The sequence below is a fragment of the Dermacentor andersoni genome, chromosome 7, assembly GCF_023375885.2.
Source record: "Dermacentor andersoni chromosome 7, qqDerAnde1_hic_scaffold, whole genome shotgun sequence".
Lineage (NCBI taxonomy): Eukaryota > Metazoa > Arthropoda > Arachnida > Ixodida > Ixodidae > Dermacentor > Dermacentor andersoni.
The window spans coordinates 14,931,163-14,950,545 of NC_092820.1; the positions used below are offsets into that span (position 1 = coordinate 14,931,163).

The 19,383-nt window shown below is 46.4% G+C and overlaps 1 protein-coding gene across 3 annotated transcripts in view; it reads left to right on the forward strand.

The window, feature by feature from the left end:
- Positions 1 to 19,383, forward strand: part of LOC126535554 (tRNA:m(4)X modification enzyme TRM13 homolog) — a 396,219-nt gene that overhangs the window by 339,825 nt on the left and 37,011 nt on the right. For all 3 annotated transcript variants that reach the window (XM_050182382.3, XM_050182379.3, XM_050182380.3), the window contains one exon: positions 4,432 to 4,489. In XM_050182382.3, coding sequence (XP_050038339.1) covers positions 4,432 to 4,468 — 37 coding nt within the window. In that variant the 3' untranslated portion in view covers positions 4,469 to 4,489. The remainder of the gene's footprint in view (positions 1 to 4,431; positions 4,490 to 19,383) is intronic.

The following is a 19,383-nucleotide window of genomic DNA, read 5'->3' on the forward strand; positions in this document are numbered from 1 at the left end:
ATCGGCGATGTGGGGAAGGTGACCGGCGTGAATCGAAGGGGAGGCGACTGTAAGAGGAGTCCGGAGGAAGGTTAGATTGGTCCTGACGCGGAAGTCGAGCAGGCCTGTAGCTTGAGGCACCCCCACTGTCAGGTAAACGGAGGCTTCGACGGCGGTAGAATCGTGCTACGTGGCCCGGAAAATGGCAGGAATAACATATTGGCCGGTTATCAGGTGTTCGCCACGGGTTGACGACAGGGGCTCCAGCAGCCGAGTAAGGAACGACTATCGGACGCGAAGGTGGCGGCGGTACATGGAAGGTGCCGGTGGCCCGGTAGGAATCAGGAGCCGGAGGAGCCTAAGGCCGGGCGACAACGTCAGCGTACGTTAGCAGTCCAGCTGCAGGCTGCGGAGGAGGGGCAGATGGCAGCGCCACGACAACTTACGTCTGAATGACGTGACGAAGCGAAGGAGCCAGGGTTGTCGACGGTCGGGTGCGCTATTCGCCAGAGAGAGTTCGCGTGCGACTTCCTGGTGGATGAACTGCTTTATCTCCGGCATTAAATCCGAGATGTTGGTAGCGTCGCGACCGAAGTCCAACGGGGATAGATCCGCAGCGTCCTGCTGAGCAGGGCGTGTTGATGCACGTTGCTTGCGCAGCTCGTCGTACTGCTGGCAAAGCTGTATAACCTCGGCAATCGTCCGGGGACTCTTCGCGACGAGCATCTGGAAGGCATGCTCATCGATGCCTTTCATGACGTGTTTGATCTTGTCAGCTTCGTCCATAGATGAGTTGACGCGCTTGCAGAGCGAGAGCACGTCTTCAATATAACTGGTGAAGGTCTCGTCCTGGCGTTGAGCTCGACCACGCAAGTGCTGCTCAGCGCGAAGCCGGCAAACTGTGGGACGGCCGAAGACCTCAGCCAAAGTCTTCGTGAAAGCCGACCAGGTGGTAAAATTGGCTTCATGATTGCGGAACCATAGGTTGGCGACGTCAGTGAAGTAAAATTTGACATTTGTGAGCTTGGCGTAGTAGTCCCACTTATTATAGGTGCTTACACGGTCATATTCGGCGAGCCAGTCTTCCACGTCGTGGTCGTCTGTGTCGCTAAATATAGCCGGATTGCGCTGGCGGATAACGCCAGCGCAGACGATGGCCAGGGGCATGGGAGCAGCAGCCTGGGACGGTCCCGGTTCATCCATTGCAACAACTGGTGGTAGCGTCCGACTGCGGAGTTCCAGGATGTTGAAGAGATACCCAGCACCTCCACCAAATGCAACGGGGGTGTTCGCCTAGCAGCACTAGCTCTAGGTTGCAGCGGTAGGCTTAAACAGGTCGGTGCTATATCGAAACGGGGAAGCAAGCACTCCTCGTCGTCTTCTTCTCATTCACTAGCACCATGCCCACTGCCCAGTGCCTTCAGTACAGAGCACTCTTTTATGCACTTGAGAACCTGAGCCGATGGTAGCGAGTATTACAGGTTTTCGATGTCTATACTAAAGGCACTATAAATGTTCAGCAGATCACTTTCCAAGTACTTGCAAATTTAACCAGAATTTGCAACTCAGATGGGGTCAACAATTTTCAGGTGCAAGGTTTTTCTGCAGATACCATGACACATTCAACTACCAGCTTCTCTTTTCAGGTAGCATGGCCTGGAACGGTATTCCTACCTTGTCTGATTTTACTGAAAAGAAAACTTGCATTTCCTGTCATTTAGCACACTTTATGCCAGCAGCTAAGTGTTGCAAATTCAATTTCTGTAACAGAGAATAGGTTCGTGTTTTTTTTACTTTTGCACTTTGTACGCGAACAGCTTTGAAATTCTTCTGAAGTGCTGCCTTTGCTTTTTGAGAGTACATTCCCGACTCCACAATTCTGAAAAACCCCTATTTGTCGGCTATGTAGAGATGTATCTCGTTTTTATATAGAATATTAACTAGGACCTTTGTCAGGTCCTTGTGCCGCTTAGCAGTGCTTGACCCACTAGCAGCACCTGCAAATGTGGACACGCACCTGGAATGTTCCTCCTCATTGGCGGCTCTTGAGACAGACCTTGGTGTGGCCACGTACTTCTCGAAGGGTTTCAGGCAAGGTTCGAAGGAAAACTTCAGGCCAAGACCAAGCAAACATTTCTGGTCCTCTGGAATAGGCGTCCTGCTCAGGTTGAGCACCTTTCCGTGGCCTGGTTTTGGTTTCTTCTTCACCGAGAACACTGCACCAAGGGAATTCGCTGGTAGCGTCAGCTGTGTTGCACCACTGTCTGTAATGGCATGTATGCTTGGCTCCCTCCGAATTTCGTGCATAAGTGATTCTGAGGACATCTTTGAAAGTTTGCACTTAGTGCCACCACTCAGATTTAAAAATTTGTTAATTTTCTGAAATGTCCCTCCGAAGCCTGACAACATACACACATAGCTTGTAGATCGGCTGGACAGGTCCTCTGTTTCACATACCATTCACAGTGCCTTCAGTATAGCCATCGAATACCTGTACTACTCACTACTACATGCTCAGGATCTCAAGTGCATTAAATAATGCTCAATTTATCGCAACGACCAACGAGCCTTCAAAGATGGCTGCGGTATTTCGATAGGAGCCATTCTTGAATTGTCATTTGATTTGGATTCTACATTCCTTTCGTGGCGTGGTAGTGTTTTTGCAAGACGATCAGTCGTCTGCGTAGGTTCGTGCGTGGCACCTATAATCAGTGACGTTGTTCTGAGATTTATTGACAGTCAACTAGAGCGTCACTTTGTAAACCTTTTCATTGGCGTTTTATGTTATGTTGATGACTTATTGGCTTTTCTCGATAAGGATGTTCGTCCCGCAGTTGTTGATAGAGTGTTGAACGTTTTTAAAGAATACGGTATAGGCCTGACATTTTCAGTTCCAAAGAAATAAGCGACTTCAGTACCTTGACATTTGTTTAACCTTTGGTGAATGTTATCCATGCTGGCAGCATGAACTTAGATCTGTGAAACTAATCCTGAGCTGTAATTCTGGCCACTCTAGGATTGTGAAGAGGGCAATAGCAACTACTGTACTGAATGCAGCACTAAAGAATTCTTGTTCGCATCTGTCAAAGCCAGTCTTTAATGCACAGATTAAACATTTAGTCGATGCGGGATTTCCGAGCACTGTCATTGCTTGTTTGTGACGGTATGGTTTTCAGCACTAAGTGCACCCATAAAAAACTTGTGTGATCAAACTAAGCAAAGCAATACAATACGTGCGGTGATTCTGTACATACACAAAATAGCACATGGCTTAAAGAATGTTGGTTCTAGGTACGACATAGATGTACTGTTTTCTGCAAGAAATAAGGTAGGACACATCTGCTCTAGATTCTAAATTCATCTGCTCAAATTATAACAGATAAGCAGGCAAGGGGCACATGTACAGTGAACCATGTTAACAAATACATTGCATGTGCAAAAAGAGTTGTGTATGTAATTCCTTTGTTGTGGGACAGTGAGTATGCTAGACAAACGAAGCACTTTATTAATGTTCATCTTAGAGCGCGTGAGTCATTTCTGCGAAGGGTTGTGCCACTACATTTTCCTTTGCATCGCAAATCATGTGGCTGTGTTCCTATCTTTATTGAAATGTCTATTATCTTCAAACACACAAGCCAGAAGGCCAGATAAATTGCAGAAGTAAACAACATAAAGATTCATAGAGGCACATGTATGAGTGAACCATCGTTCATTCTTCACAAGAGATAATCTTCCTATCTTCCTATGGTTGTAGTTTCTTTTCTTGTTACTGTTGTCATTGTAATCGGTATACTTTATAGTTCTGGTGTCCAGTTTTGCCATATGTATAATGCCAGCCAATATTTTTATTTCTTCGTGTTATCCCTTTTCCCGCCCAACTTTGTACTTGCCGCCATACCACATTATTGATTCCTCTCCTTTATGTTAAACTGCAAATTTGAGCCGTACTTTGTACACCGACAAGTTACTTTGTACTTTCTTTATTACCCCCCTTACTCATTGCCCTGTCAAGGGGCCTGTAAGGTATGTTCAATAAATAAATAAATACATTTATATCAGTCCTGATAGCCTACGTTTTTTTCATTACATCATAGGAGCTTACCATTGGTCTTGCGCATGTCCCAGTTTTTGCACTTCGGTTCCTATATATGTGTCTGAAACTCCTTATTAAGATATCAGTTCTGAATCAGTGCGATATTGTGTTTCTTTTTTGTCTGTGTTGCTTTTGCGTTGTTACGAAAGATACAATGAATGCTAACGAATTCGCCTACCTTGCTATCTTGCTCCAGCATGAATATCTTGTTATTTCGCGCTGTTAATGTGACATTAGGCTTCTCGCTGTAGCAGTTGTTTGCAGTGCCTGCAACATTGCTTAGACTGTGCATGCAGGAGCTGCTAAAAGAACGATGTTAGAGTCACATTCTTGCAATATTGGTCTATTCAACTTCGCAGCACCGCAAGCAGGAACCAGTGCTCACCATTTCACTGAAGATGTGGGAGGTCTGAATCGGTGAGTGCAGCACTTGGCTCTAGCCATTCTGATAGTGATATAGGTGCGAGAAATTGTGTAATGTTTCTGAATTAAGCTTGTTCTTCAAGCACTTCCACCTATTCAAACACATGTAAGATGTAGATATAGTTTTATGCCGCAGCTGCTGTATCAATTTCAGTGAAACCTGTTGCAATTAGGAGAAACTTGAATCCTAGCAACTGTTGAAACTAGAACTTTGATTTATGACTGCATTATTCGCTACAAAAATTGCTGAAGATAGATAAATTGGTAACAAATTAGAACAAAAGCTCACTTTTCATTGTCCTGAAAAAGCCTTCAAGCTACAAGTTAAAAAAACTACAATGCAGGAAAAGATATTGCTTGATGATTAGCACACAAAAGAACATTATAACGATACACCTGCACACAGTGATGGGTGTGATACACCTGCACATGGTTGTAGCATTTTTTATGTTGTATCTAAATTGTCGTCTTTTTTGTCTTTTTCTGAATGTTATTGGATATTACGTTATTGCAGTTAGGCACGGCGAATTGTACTACACGTACTACATTAACCATACCAAGCCTTGTATTCACTTAATTCATATTGTTCTACTATAGTTGTTTGTCCTCAGGTATGGTAATGAAGTCTCTTAGATACATGTTCTTTTTGCATAGTTACTGCCTGTTTTAAAGTAATATCGCAACTGTGCTTGTTTTGTTTTTTGTATGATGAACGGGTTTGCCGTTGAAGGCTGTTTTTCTTTTCGTTTTGCATTGATTTATATTTTTTGTACATATATGAGTGCTGTATGAACTGTGCAAAGGTGTTGGGTCCTCTGTCAGGCATTTTGCTTTTAGTTCCAACATCCTCATGTTTTTTCTACAGGAATCAATCAAACTGAAATCAAATAAAATAAACCTAAAAATAGAACCACAAGGTTTAGAAATTCATAACCTTGCACCAAAAACAGATATTCTAGTCTGTAAGCTACCTCTGTTCGAACAGCTAAAGAGGAAAAGTTACGTATCAATTTACAGCTTATGTATAATTGTTACAAAACTTATGAACGTTTTTAATGTCCTACTGGTAAAATATTGGTATACTTGAGAGCATTGTAGAATGCAATAGCATGACTATATTATGCATTGCACTCCACTACTCCTACACGTTACTGGTGGAGCTGCGGGGTAAGCTGTTCCATGCACTGTGACCAACATGTAGCTGCCAACTTCGATTGTGACACTTTTGACGCTGACCTTTAGCACGGCTGGCGACAACTAGCATTCCCAGTAGAATTGGATATTCGGTCAGTCCGCATATGAAAGATGTCAACCAATTCAACGGCTAACCAGATTGGAGAGAGCACCATTGCGCCTGCTGATGGATTTTCAACTCGTCGCGAACCACGAGGTCGTTTCACGGTGACGCTTTCAAGGAGGTTGAGGACTGGCTTGACTACTATAACCAGCTGCCAGCATCAACGAATGGGATGACCACCAGAAGCCTCTGTATGTCTACGTCGCCTTCATCAACTTCGCTCACACCTCGTTCTATAACCTTGAATAGCTTGGCGACCTAGCACAATATTTTTAGCCAGCATTTTTGTCTTCCCGTTACCTTACAATTGGAAGTCGCGTAACCTAAAGTTTTGAAAACGTGTTGAAACGAGAAGCAGGGGTGCTTCCCTTTTGCCTGCGCTCCTGAACACTACAGTGCTGTAACAGTGAGCGTTCATGCTTATCGAGTGAAGTATTTTCTGTTGAGTTATGCGCCCTTGACATCGTGCTTGTTACAGTAATTGGCGAGAGAATACTCAATGCAAATTATACAGCCCATAAATCGACGAACCGCATACCCGATTTCACAAGTTTGCTTAACATTTGGTATCGCTGTGTGCTTCGCTGAATAACTAGAGAAGTTCGGACAGGAATGAGCAAGCAGAACGTTCCCTAAATTCCAGGAATCACATACCAAATGAGTGTTGCCATGTTTGTTGGGGACATGTTGCGGCTATTCTGGCGAGGTGATCTCGGAATGATAGATGACAAGAATGCACATTGTTGATGTCAGGTGTGAAAGAGCAGTCGTTCGCAGGTATTGTGCGCAACCCACCTAGTACGATAACCGAATTCCCAACTGAATCAACCACGATGAAACATATGCTACGACAGTGGTCTTCGCAGTATGAATGCCCAAACAACTTTACATCTCTCTTGTCGTCCATGGCGATGCCTGATTTGACAACCCTCGAGGAACTCGTCCATGGTAATGTATGTAAGGACGTGCAAACAGTTCACGCACTGTCTCCTGACGTGGTCTGCAAAGGTCAGGCAGCTAGTACAACTGCTAATCGTGCCGCAAGCCGAGGCCCTTCTGACATATGCTGAAGCCTTACGAGCTCCTAAGTCGGCAGCCGGTTATCCGTATCATCCATCCACGCGACAGATGATGCAGTACTTCTTGAGCCCTAGGCCTTGTGCAATTCCTACTCGAAACGTATGGAAATCCAGTGTCTGGCACCCTCCCGACAATTAGCCACTCTGCTACCATTGTGGTAAAGCAGGTCACCTACACTGAGAGTGCACATACCAGCAGATGTGCCTTCCTGTGTTTCGCCGAGGTGCACGTCGTCCCCGTGATAGGGAGCAACCTTAAGTTATTGCCGAGTACTTCGCAAGCGACCGGACTCTTCGGCTGCATCAGTCCCGCGTTCCATATCGTCGATGCTCTACATCACCTGGCCAGCACTCGGCTTTTGCTCATGGCGTTGGGGGCGATCAACTAGGTCCACAAGCCCACGTGAAACTAGGAGCAGTGGCCTCCAGGGGTGGGGCTACTGTTAACTGATCTATAAGATATCCTCCTTCCTGATACGCCAGCCAACCGCCGGCAATTCCCTTTCACAGCCGCATGCCATCGACGACAAAAGTGCTTCCACTGACATCCCCATTCACTTCTACAACTCTCCAGTCACTGCCTTCGTGAATACTGGCGCTGATTATTTTGTTATGAGTGCCAAACTAGCTGCTGAAATGCAAAAAAGTCACGACGCCTTGGCGCGGACCAAGCCTAAGGTGGTCATCTCCCGATGCCGATTGGGAGATGCACCACCAGGTTCCAAATGCGTCAATCAATGTGCGTTGCCTCTTTGATCGTGTTGTGCGAGTGCTCCTTGGAAGCCATCATTGGGACAGATTTCTTTTGTGAGCACGGAGCGGTTATTGATTTTTGAACGAGGATCATAACTTTTCCTGACAACTACGCCCCCGGTCTGCAAGATGGTAACAGGCGCAAGACAGCACTGCATGTTGATGACACTGACACTTCCACCACGAGCTAGCATGTTCGTAACTGTTAAAAACGATTGCGACTATAACAGTAGTGGCAGCGCTAAAGGCAACCTGCCGGTGCTCTTGGCGCAGCAAATCTGTGTTGCCTGCGGCATTATTCAACTGAATTGCAGGATGACTGAGCTTTTAGTTACGAACATCAGCAGCAAACATCAACACCAGGTAAAGCAAACGGCCATTGCACATATTGAAGTCATCGGGGGTGCAATAAGTTCTGCACTTGCGGAGCCTTCTGCAGCTGTCAAGGGTAAACCGCAGTTGTCAGTCCAGTCTGTACAAATCCTGAGCTCTCAGCGACACAGAAAGAGTATATACGCAGTAGTTTATGCATGTTCAGTGACTGCTGCGCACCCACATCAAAAGTAAAACAAACCAACATTGCAAAAAAACATATTGGATCCGACCTATCAGCCTGTGCGTCAGCATGCTGAGTGTCACAAATGCAGCAAATGGCTATTTCTTACCAAGGGAAGGACACGCTCAACGAAGACGTAATTGAACCCTCAATCAGCGCGTGGGTGTCCCCTGTTGTACTTGTGAAATGGAAGGATGGCACTCTTCTGTTTTGTGTGGATTACCACAAACTGAACAAGGAGACGGAAAAAGATGTCTACCCTCTTCCCTGCATGGATGGCTCTCTAGACTACCTTCAGTGTGCCCGATACTTCTCCTCAATGGATTTGGGCAGCAGATAATGACAGATTGAAGTTGACGAAGGTGATCGCAAAAAGACTGCGCTCGTAACTCGTTGCGGCCTGTACAAACTAAAGGTGCTGCCCTTCGGTTTATGCTCAGCTCCCGCAACCTTTCATTGTAATGATGGATGGTGCTGTAGAGTCTTAAGTGGGACCCATGCCTAATCTATTTAGACATCGTCTTCTCAGACATTTGATCAACGCATCCAGCAACTTCAGTCCGTGTTTCTCGCAATTCGCTCAGCAGGCCTTTCATAAAAACCTGAAAAATGTCATTTTGGTTATCAAGAGCTGAAGTTCATCGTCCATGCTGCTGGTCAGTATCGTATTCCGCCAGATACAAAAAAGAGTATGCTTGTAGCCGCATGTTCACCACCAACCGACAAATGTGACATGTGCCACTTTTTGGGCCACTGCCTATGCTGCAGATGCTTTATGGAGCCCCTGATTCATCCCTGAGAACCCCTGATTCATCTACCAATGGAGTCCAGAGGAGAGAGAGACCTCCGGACCCCACAACTTTGATAAAGATGCAGAAACTCAACTGCACACTGATGCCAGCTACATTGTCCTTGGTGGAGTCTTCATGCGGTGGCAAGATGGCTGTCAACGTGCTGTTGCTTATGCTAGCCGTACTATTACATCCAAAGAAACGAACTACTCTACCACTGAAAAGGAATGCTTGTCCTCAGGGTGATAGCTAAGTTCCAGCCATATTTATACAGTCGTCCATTCAGAATGGTTACCGGCCACCGTGCCCTTTGTTGGCTAGCCTATTTCAAAGGCCCTTCAGGACGGCTCACCAGGTGGAGTCCTCGTCTGCAAGAATTTGACGCAACAATATTTCGGGCGCTTTCTTTAAAAGCCAAAGACAATCACCACGCAGCACGTACGTTGCCACAAAAATTTGATCGGTTGTTTGTGAAGCCCCTCTACAGCGTAGCGAAATGCATTTGGCCCTAAATGAATAATAAAGGGACTGACAATCAATTTTTATGGTAAGTGCAAGGGTTAGCTTACCGGTCAGAGTGTCTAATCATGAAGTAATAATGGGGAAAACGCTGTGAACCTATTTTTACGAGACCTTTTCGATCTCTAGTGAGGATGTGTTTCACTAGAGCGTGTTTTACTAGAAACACGTTGAAAACACTGATACGTGATAGATGAGCGCGATAGCGATTATACGCCGGCATTAGTACGACGCGGACCACAAGTGCTGCCATAGCCGGAAGAAAGTATTATTTTCTTTATCAAGCCAATGATCCTGCGATTCATGTTTTATGAAGTGCTAGATTATTTGTCCAATAATAGCTATGTGATTTCGTGGTTTCCTGCCCAACTGCTTTGGTTATCAACCAGTCAAAAGTGTTTTTAGCCAAGCCAAGTTAAGTTCTCGAAAGCGAGACGACGCTTCTGCATGTGATACGCAGTTCAGCGTGTTGCCGTAGCCACTCACATGCTAATATTGTTGTGCTGGCACCTATTTATGGCACAACTAGTCAATGGCATTTTGTATCTCACAGGCAGACCACACAACTGTGGGCACTTACTCGCAAACTCGCGCGCATACAACAGCATCTGCGCTGCCATGCATTGTGGGATGCGAGCACCGCTCGTTAGCGTGGACTTTCTTTACTTCCTAATACACGTAGAATAAAGCTGCAAGTGTCTAATAATATATTGTCACGTAGTAGTGGCAGTAAAAAAGTACAGCAGCGAAACTGTCAATAGCTTTACTAATAGGCAAACATGTGCCCACAAAAGCAAGTTACACTCAAAGCACGATGGCGTCGAACACAGCCAGCGATGATCGAAAATTTGATCTGTCGGTCAAGTGCGTCAGCTTTTTACATGAGTCGACGAAGTTTCCAGAGTAATTGCTGGTGCCCGCCTGTGTTCCACAATGTACTACACAATTCGCGTCGTGCATACAATCGGATTACACAAGCTTCGGTGACAACAGACAATGCATATAACCATCGATAACATGCCAGCAAGTTCCACTCATGCAGACATGTCTTGCACTGAGCGATAACTTTAAGTTGGTAGTGCGTAAAATGCAGTGCCTAAGAAAAGGATAAATAAGTACACGTGTCAATGCCTCCCTCTCAAAAGGTATCGTTCCCATGCTATAAACGCGAGCGCAACAAACTAAACCACATGTAATGAAGAGAAATAACAAAGAAAGAAAGTCCCAGAGTAAATTAGCATTGGTAAAAGGGCTTAAGGTGCATAACATGGACAATTTCAGGCCGTGAGCGGCTCCACTATGATTACGAAATGCCGTCTGGCACAACCTCATAGTCCAGTGCGGCAATACGTCGGATGATCTTGTGGGGTCCGTAATAGCATCGCAAAAGCTTCTCGTTAAGTCCTTGTCATCGTATTGGAGTCCAAACCAAAACATTGTTGCCGGGCTGGTAGGTGACGTAACGTCGTCGAAGATTGTAGTGTCGGTTGTCGTTTCCCCGCTGATTCTTGTTCTGCAGGCGAGCGAGCTGTCGGGCTTTTTCAGCGTGCTGGAGATAAGCGGCGACGTCGAGATTCCCTTCATCAGTCACGTGCGGGCTCGGTGCTGCGCCACAACGCTGTCTCGTAACATGCTGGATTTCACCATGCGCATGATCACCGCCGTTGTTTGCCCCGTGCTGCTGCCTCCACTGCAGATGGCTTGCATCGCGGCACCAACGGAGCATGCGCCATCACTGTGCCGATACCCCAGTCAGAATGACATCTCACCTACCTTGGCTTTGCTGAAGGAATCTAGGCCGCCACTCGGGTGCTGGATCCTCCAACCAGCGTGGGATCACGCATCTAAAGGGACACTATCAAGTCCGTCGACTATAAAGGAGCAGCAACCATCGCGACCGCCTTGTGGGCTCAGTGGCTGTGCCGCAACGCTGTCTCGTAACATGCTGGCTTTCACCATGCATATGGTCACCGCCGTTGTTTGCCGCGTGCGGCTGCCTCCACTGCAGATGGCTTGCATCGTGGCACCAACGGAGCATGCGCAATCAGTATGGCGATACCCCAGTCAGAATGACATCTGACCTACCTTGGTTTTGCTGAAGGAATCTAGGCCGCCACTCGGGTACTGGATCCTCCAACCAGCATGCGATCACGCATCGAAAGGGATACTATCAAGTCCGTCAACTATAAATGAGCAGCAACCATCGCGACCGCCTTGTCGGCTCGGTGGCTGCGCCTCAGCGCTGTCTCGTAACGTGCTGGCTTTCACCATGCAAGTCAGTGCAAAATACAGTCTTTTCAGTAAGAAATGTAGCAGTTATTGTTTGGTGCAACTCCGGAGCGCTCAGTGCTGCCTCGCTATGCTTGGTGAATGTGTGCATGCTATTCAGTCATTGCTGTTGTTAGGCGATGTCGAAACCAATCCGTGGCCTAGTATAGCTGACGTTTTCGCTGAGCTGCAGGAGCTGACAGTTCGACAAAGCACACTAATCACTGAGGTACAAGGCCTAAAGAATCAACTTTTGTGCACTGATGCGACACTAACGGATTTAAATAAGCGAATTATGGAACTGGAGCAAGACTACCAGGCACTGATCCCCCTGCGAAGCGAAATAAAAGCTGTGTACGCTACTACCTCTGGAACTGGTCGCCTAGTATCTAGCCTAGAGAGCCGCATAGAGGATGCTGACAACCGTTGACGTAGAAATAATTTAATAATGTATGGCATTCCTGACCCCAACCGTCCTGAAACATTTGCACAATCGGAAAAAAAACACGATTTATTGATAACATTCATGAGCACATGGACATAAGCCTCGATCCGAAAAAAATTTAGCGTGCACACCGGCTGGGACGCTATTCACCTGACCGTAACCGTCTCATCATTGCCAAGTTTGCATTCTATAAAACAAAAGAATTGGTCTTGTCTAATGGTCGCAAGTTAAAGGGGAGTATCTACAGTATTGCCGAAAACTTTTCACCCGCTGTTCGAAATGCCCGAATAGATCTTGTTCTTTTCGGCAAAAGCAATACAACACCTTTCAAACTACGTTTCAAAACACTTGTCATAGGATCCAAACGCTACGAATATGATGAATGATCTAAACCCGTGAAGGAGATTCACTAGCAATCAAAGTGCAATAGAGGTTCGCTTAATCATCGCCACATCACCACAACGAATAATCTTTCTTTATCTGTTATTTTCAATAACGCCCGTAGTTTTCTTCCCAAACGCGGTCTCGTTTCTTCATCATGCAGTAATTTATTTATTTTAACAGAAACGTGGCTACCGTTGGAGATCAGTCACAATGAGGTATTATCCGACTTGCCAAACTTCGAAGTTCACCGCTGTGACCATCAAGGAACGCGAGGAGAGGGGGGGGGGTGTTCTTATAGCATTTAGCAAGCAATTGCCCTGTACATCAATCGTGCCTCCTACTGGCCTTGAGATAGCCTGGCTACTTATCCGCTCTTTCCCATAGGCTGTCCTGCTGGGTGTGTGTTATCGACCACCTGTTAACAGCCCTGATTTCCCTGAAAAATTAAACAGCATTTTATGCCAGGTTACTGCCGCACATCCTAACGCTCATATTATTTTATTCGGTGACATTAACTTTCCTGGTATCGACTGGCATGACCTATCTTTAGCAGCATCAATTAATGCTGAGGCTAGAGACTTCACTAATGTTTCTTTACTTTAATCTTTCACAGCTTGTTTCTGAATCAGCACGTGTCTCGCTTGGCTGTGCAAACATCTTAGATCTTATACTAACTAATCACCCCGACAGCTTGTCATCATTAACCTTCCTTCCTGCTATCAGCGACCACAAAGTTCTTCACGCTACCTTTTTCTTTTCCGCGCCCACCACGTGCAACATATCTGAAAACTATCAGCATACGATGAAGGAAACTTCGAAGCCATTAATGACGAACTGACTGCCTTTCTATCAAACTTTCAATCTCGATTTTAGGAGCGAACCACTCACACTAATTGGACGCTGTCTAAACGTAAAATTACTGGATTAGTAGACAAACACATACCGAAAATTACCTTCCATCCAAACCGTCAGAACCCATGGTTCACTAACCATGTAAAACGACTAGCAAATAAGAAAAAAAGGCTTTTTAGATCTGCCAAGCAAAGTACGAATGCTAACGCATGGGACAACTATTATTCTGCCGAAAAAATCTACTTATCTGCTAACCCGCCGTGGTTGCTCAGTGGCTATGGTGTTGGGCTGCTGAGCACGAGGCCGCGGGAGCGAATCCCGGCCACGGCGGCCGCATTTCGATGGGGGCGAAATGCGAAAACACCCGTGTACCTAGATTTAGGTGCACGTTAAAGAACCCCAGGAGGTCGAAATTTCCGGAGTCCTCCACTACGGCGTGCCTCATAATCAGAAAGTGGTTTTGGCACGTAAAACCCCATAAAAATATGCTACTCATATGACGTAAGCATATTATCCTTAAAAGAGAAATCTGAATTATAGTCGCTCTCGCACCGCCGTAAGATAACCAGCGTTGGTCTCTTTCATGAGTTTTTCTGCAGTTCACTGAATCGCGTGCCATACACAATTCCACACGCAAGAATATCACAACGCGCTCGGTATCCGCTCCAAGCTTTAAAACCACTCTCACACACAACTACCTTCTCTGCTTCCTTTTTTTCGCGGATAGCCACTGGTTGGAATGCCCTTCCCCACCATGTTGTATATACAAATAATCACAATGTGTTCATTGCTGAGGTTGCTTGAGCTCTGTGAAATTGATTACCTTTTCTTGTACAAATTCATCATCTACCGTGCGTTTCCGATTGTATGCAACGTATCTACCTTTTTCTCAAATGTTCCAGTAGTTACTGAAGTGAATTGTCCATTGCCGCTGTTTCTTCTCTTCGGCCAAAATAACAGTCTTTTTCTTCTAATTGACAATTTGTGAGGAGTATGTATTTTTTATACGGGGTATCTACCACTTTTCAAAAGTTTCGTTTGTTATCACGTTGAATTGTTGCAAGATGTACCCCACCCCTTATGTAACACCCCTGATAAAGGGTCCTTTAAGGAAATAAACTGACCTGACCTGCAGTAGTACGGCGTCAAGGGTCATCGGATTCCTGCCATAGACCAGCTTGAACGGCGCGATCTACATTGTTCCTCGCACCGCCGTGTTGTAAGCGAAGATTACGTACGGTAGGACGGCATCCCACGTCTTGTCTTCGACGTCGACGTACATCGCTAGCATGTTGGCGAGCATATTGTTCAGACGTTCTGATAGGCCGTTCGTCTGCGGATGGTATTCAGTGGTCCTCCGGTCACTTGTCTGGCTATACTAAAGGATGGGTTGAGTATGTTCATCTGGACATCATGCGTCGTTTGAGTTTCTAAAATGAATCAGCCTGTGGTATTTCCCACTTGAACTCGCCATCACATTTAGTTAGATTTGTCAGCGGCTATGCGGTGCATGAAAGTGCTTTCTACTCCCTCGTTCTTTTGAACTAGCACGGCACCAAGACCTACGCTACTTGCGTCGGTGTGGATTTTCATCTCTTCATCGAAGTGTGAAAGCACCAGTGGTGACTGCAGTCGTCGTTTTAGCTCCTCAAATGCATCGTCCTGTCGTGTATCGCCTTTAAAGTCCACGTGGGATTTTGTGAGAGGAGTTAGGGGTTTCGCAATGCGTGAATAGTCTTTTGCAAAACGCCTGTAATAGGCACAGATGCCAATGAATCTGCGCACTGCCTTCTTGTCGATGGGCCACAGGAGATGGCAGCTATTTCCTCTGGGTCAGGACGCACTGCAGACTTACGAATCACGTGGCCTAGGAAGAGAAGTTCTTCGTAAGCGAAACAGCACTTTTCTGGCTTCAGGGTGAGTCCAGATGACTATTGATTGGCTCTAGTACAATCTGAAGCCACCTAAGGCGATCTTTCAAATTCGTGGCAAAGACTACAACGTCATCCAAGTAGACGAGACAAGTCTACTACTTCAGTCCTGCCAAGGGTGTGTCCATCACACGTTGGAACGTTGCAGGCGCAGAGCAAAGTCTGAATGGCATCACCTTGAACTCATGAGCAGGCTGTCTGCCGTGACAAACGTGGTCTACTCTCGACCCCTTTCGTTAACTTCAATTTGCCATTAACTAACTTTGAGTTCCATCGACGAAAAATACTTAGTATTGCAAAGCCGGTCTAATGTGTTGTCTATCTGTGGGAGGGGGTACACGTCCGTCCTGGTAATTTTGTTCAAGCGGTGATAATCGACGCAGAAGGGCAGAGTTTCATCCCTCTTCACTAGGACCAGAGAAGACGCCCACAGGCTTTTCGATGGCTGGATGATGTCATCGCGCAGCATTTCGTCGACTTTTCACCTTATAACTTCTCGTTCTCGCGTTGAAACTCGGTAAGGGCTCTGGCGGAGTGGTCGAGCGGATTTTTCGGTTATTATGTGATGCTTTACAACTTGTGTTTGCTGACTCTTCAATGACGTCGAAAAGCAGTCTTTGTATCATTGGTGAAGGATTTCGACTGTTTCTGCTTACTCTTGGGGAGGCTTGGACTTATTTCAAGGCCTGTTTCGAGAAATGTGGTCGTCGAGGTAGGTGCGGCAGAATCGGAGAAAACAAACGCATTGCTGGTTTCCACAATTTCCTGAAGGTATGTGATCATCGTGGCCTTGTTGACGTGCTTGAACTCCTGGCTGAAGTTGATCAGCACCACTTTCACTCTTCCTCCACGCAATCGAGTAATCGCTATTGCGACGCAAATTTCACGATCAAGCAGTATACGCTCATTGCCCTTGATGACACCTATGTCTGCGGGTGCTCCGGTACCGACGGTTATGACGATGCTGGAGTGAAGTGGGACGCTCAATTGATTTTTAATCACACTCAAGGGGTGGTGACTACCAGAGCCCTCTGGCGGTATTGCTTGATCTTCGGACAGCTTTATCGATTTCGACTTCAGGTCGGTGATTGCACCGCTTTGGTTCACTTCACTTTTAGTTCCTTAGAGACCCCTCACTCGGGGTATTGCATAAAACCTGAGCTGTACAAATGCTGCTTATTCTAATTAGTGGCCATCTTAGTTCAATTAACAATATTAGTATTAAGCTTATTAGCAAACGTCGATGAATACGTGTTTCTGGCAATGTGACGGGGCAGGCTGTTCTAGTCGGTTGATGATCGGCAAAAGAAAGATACAGAAATGGTTGTATTATGGCTGCCTGAACGAGTTACTTGCAAGGAGTGTGTCCCTGTGTACAAGGAATGACGAGCGGGAGGGGCCAACACAAATGGTGCATGATCAAGCAAGCTGTAAGAGAATTTAGGAAAAAGGAATAATGAATCAATGCGGCGCCGGAGCGTGTTTAAAGCAGACTCTACGTTTAGTTGTAATACGTTGGTGTTACGAGAATATGATGAATGAATGATTGAACCTTGCCGCCCGAATGTGAATTCTTTTGAGTACGTTGATAAGGTAACTTTCATGTAGCGACCAGATTGGGGATGCGTATTCAAGCTTCGGACGTACGAGCGTCTCGAGTACTTTAATGTGATGCGGTGCATGACGCAGATGGCGTTTTGGGAATCCCAATGTTTGATTAGCAGAGGCAGTAATGCGCGTTGCATGAGCAGACCAGTCTAAGTCGTATAAAAGGGTGACGCCAAGGTATTTAAATGTGTCCACTTCTTCTAAGGTAGTATTAGTAATATTATACGGTAAGTATAAGGGCTGATGGTGGCGAGTGAAGCACATTACTATAGATTTATTGGGATTAAGCGTCATTAACCCGTCTTTCACTTTGTTAAGGTCATCTTGCAAGATACTTTGGTCAGAGCTGTTAGTAATTGTGCGGTAGATGACATAATCGTCAGCAAACATAAAGATTTGAGAGGAAGCATGAAGAGGAAGGTCGTTAATATAATTTAAAGATAGTAAGGGGCCTAGAACGCTATATTATGGGGCGCCAGATGTTACAGGGAGGGGCGCGAAAGCGTAATTATTGACATGCACTGGCTGTGATCGGTTAGTAAGAAATTCAGTAATCGAATTTAGGATGTGGGGGTGCAGGTTCAGCTGGGGGACCTTCAGTAATAGGCGTTGGTGGGGTAACGTGTCAAGGGCTTTAGCATCGAAATTAATGTGTAAGTCACGGACGAACATAGCAAGTTACGTTTCGCACGACAGACCCTTACGGGAGCCATGTTAGGATGGGTGAAAAAAGTTGCGAGTGTCAAGAAAGTGCATGATTTGTGTGAAAGTGACGTGCCCCATTATATTGCAGGGTACGCTGGTTAGGGAAATTGGTCGGTAGAGTTTGTATTGACACGTGTACTTCTTTATCTTTATCGGGCGACCACTTCCCACCACCTAACAAATGTTATAGCACAGCGCAGGACGCGCCTGCATGCAGAAGAAGTTTCTGGAATGCTATCGATGTTTGCATCCGCTGTCTTTCCCCGCAACTTGTGTAATCTGATTGCATGTATGCGCGACGCGAATAGTGTAGAACTTTGTGGAAGACACGTGGGTCCCAGCGGTTACTTTGGAACATTCGACGACTGATCTATAAAAGCCGACGCGCTTGACCCGCTGATCAGATTTTCGACGATCGTCGAGTGTGGTCGCCGCTACCGTTGTTTTTTGAGTGTAGCCTGTTTTTGAGGGCACAAGTTCGCCCAATAAAACGCTAGTTTCGTTAATCACAGTTTTGCTGCCTTCTTAACCGTCACTACCACGCAGGGGTGTAGCCAGGGGGTAGGGGCTTATGGGGCTTCAGCCCCCCTGTAAGGTCGCTCTGATTGTTCGTGTTCATAAGTGTCACGAATCGGCCACGTGCGGTGTGTATAGAGAGGGGGTTCACTCCCCCCCCCCATGTCAGCGGGGCAACCGTTTCTGTATTATGTGGGGTCACGGACCGCGCGGTGTTGGATGACGCGTCGCGGCAGGCGCCAGGCGGGCGAGTGCCGATTCCGGAAAGTCGGTATTGTGCGCAGGGCGTTGGCAGTCTGCCGACGGTCACACGAGCCGCACCGACCTGCCTTGAAAGGGACAGCTGTACACGGTATCGTGGGCCTGGCGCCCGAGTGCCTGACTAATTGGAGGCGCCGGCGAGGTTAAGAAGGGCTTAGCAAACTTGACCCCGTGCCGCATATACGGAGAAGGAATCTATTCTTCTACGCGTCCGGAACGCAATCGCCAGCCGTGTTGTTGGGTGCGACTGCCTGTGGGGTGTCGAAGGTCAGCTTACAGTGCACGCTGTAGGGGTGCGGTGTACACGTGAAGAGTGCATTCGGACGGCGGCGTCTTGTAAACACGCACTCGGAGAACTTTGTCTTGTAGACAATAAGTTTGAAGGACAAGGAGGGCCATCCGTCTCCCACACGACCAAACTTTGAGTACAGCGGCACTACGTGGTGTCGATGCCCCTGCTTCCGAGACATTTGCGGCCTAGACGCCGTTGGGATTTGAGGCGGTCTAGCGATAACTTGTTCGGGCCTGGCGTGTTTTGCTGAGCCCGTCACTAACTACGTAGAAACGAGAGGGCAACGGAGTTTTGGGGAAAAAGGAAAAGAGCTTTGTTTTCCAATATGTTTATTTTTAAGAGTAAGCCCATCCCTCTGGGTTGTGGCTTAACAAACGGTTGACTCTGATTGGCAACTGAACCTGTGGGACGGGACAACGGCCCTACCGCCTTTTTTTTTCTTTGTATATTTGGGCTATAAAAATCGGGACGACATGCTGTCCCTCAGACTTGGCTGAAATCAGGATTGCTGATAGATCAGTGAGCCTCCGTACTATGTACGTTAAAACGAGTCTGGGCTCTAACAGTCATTGAGACAGTCGATGAGTGAGACTTTGTTTCTCAATTGTTCATGTTTGTAATGTATTTGTTT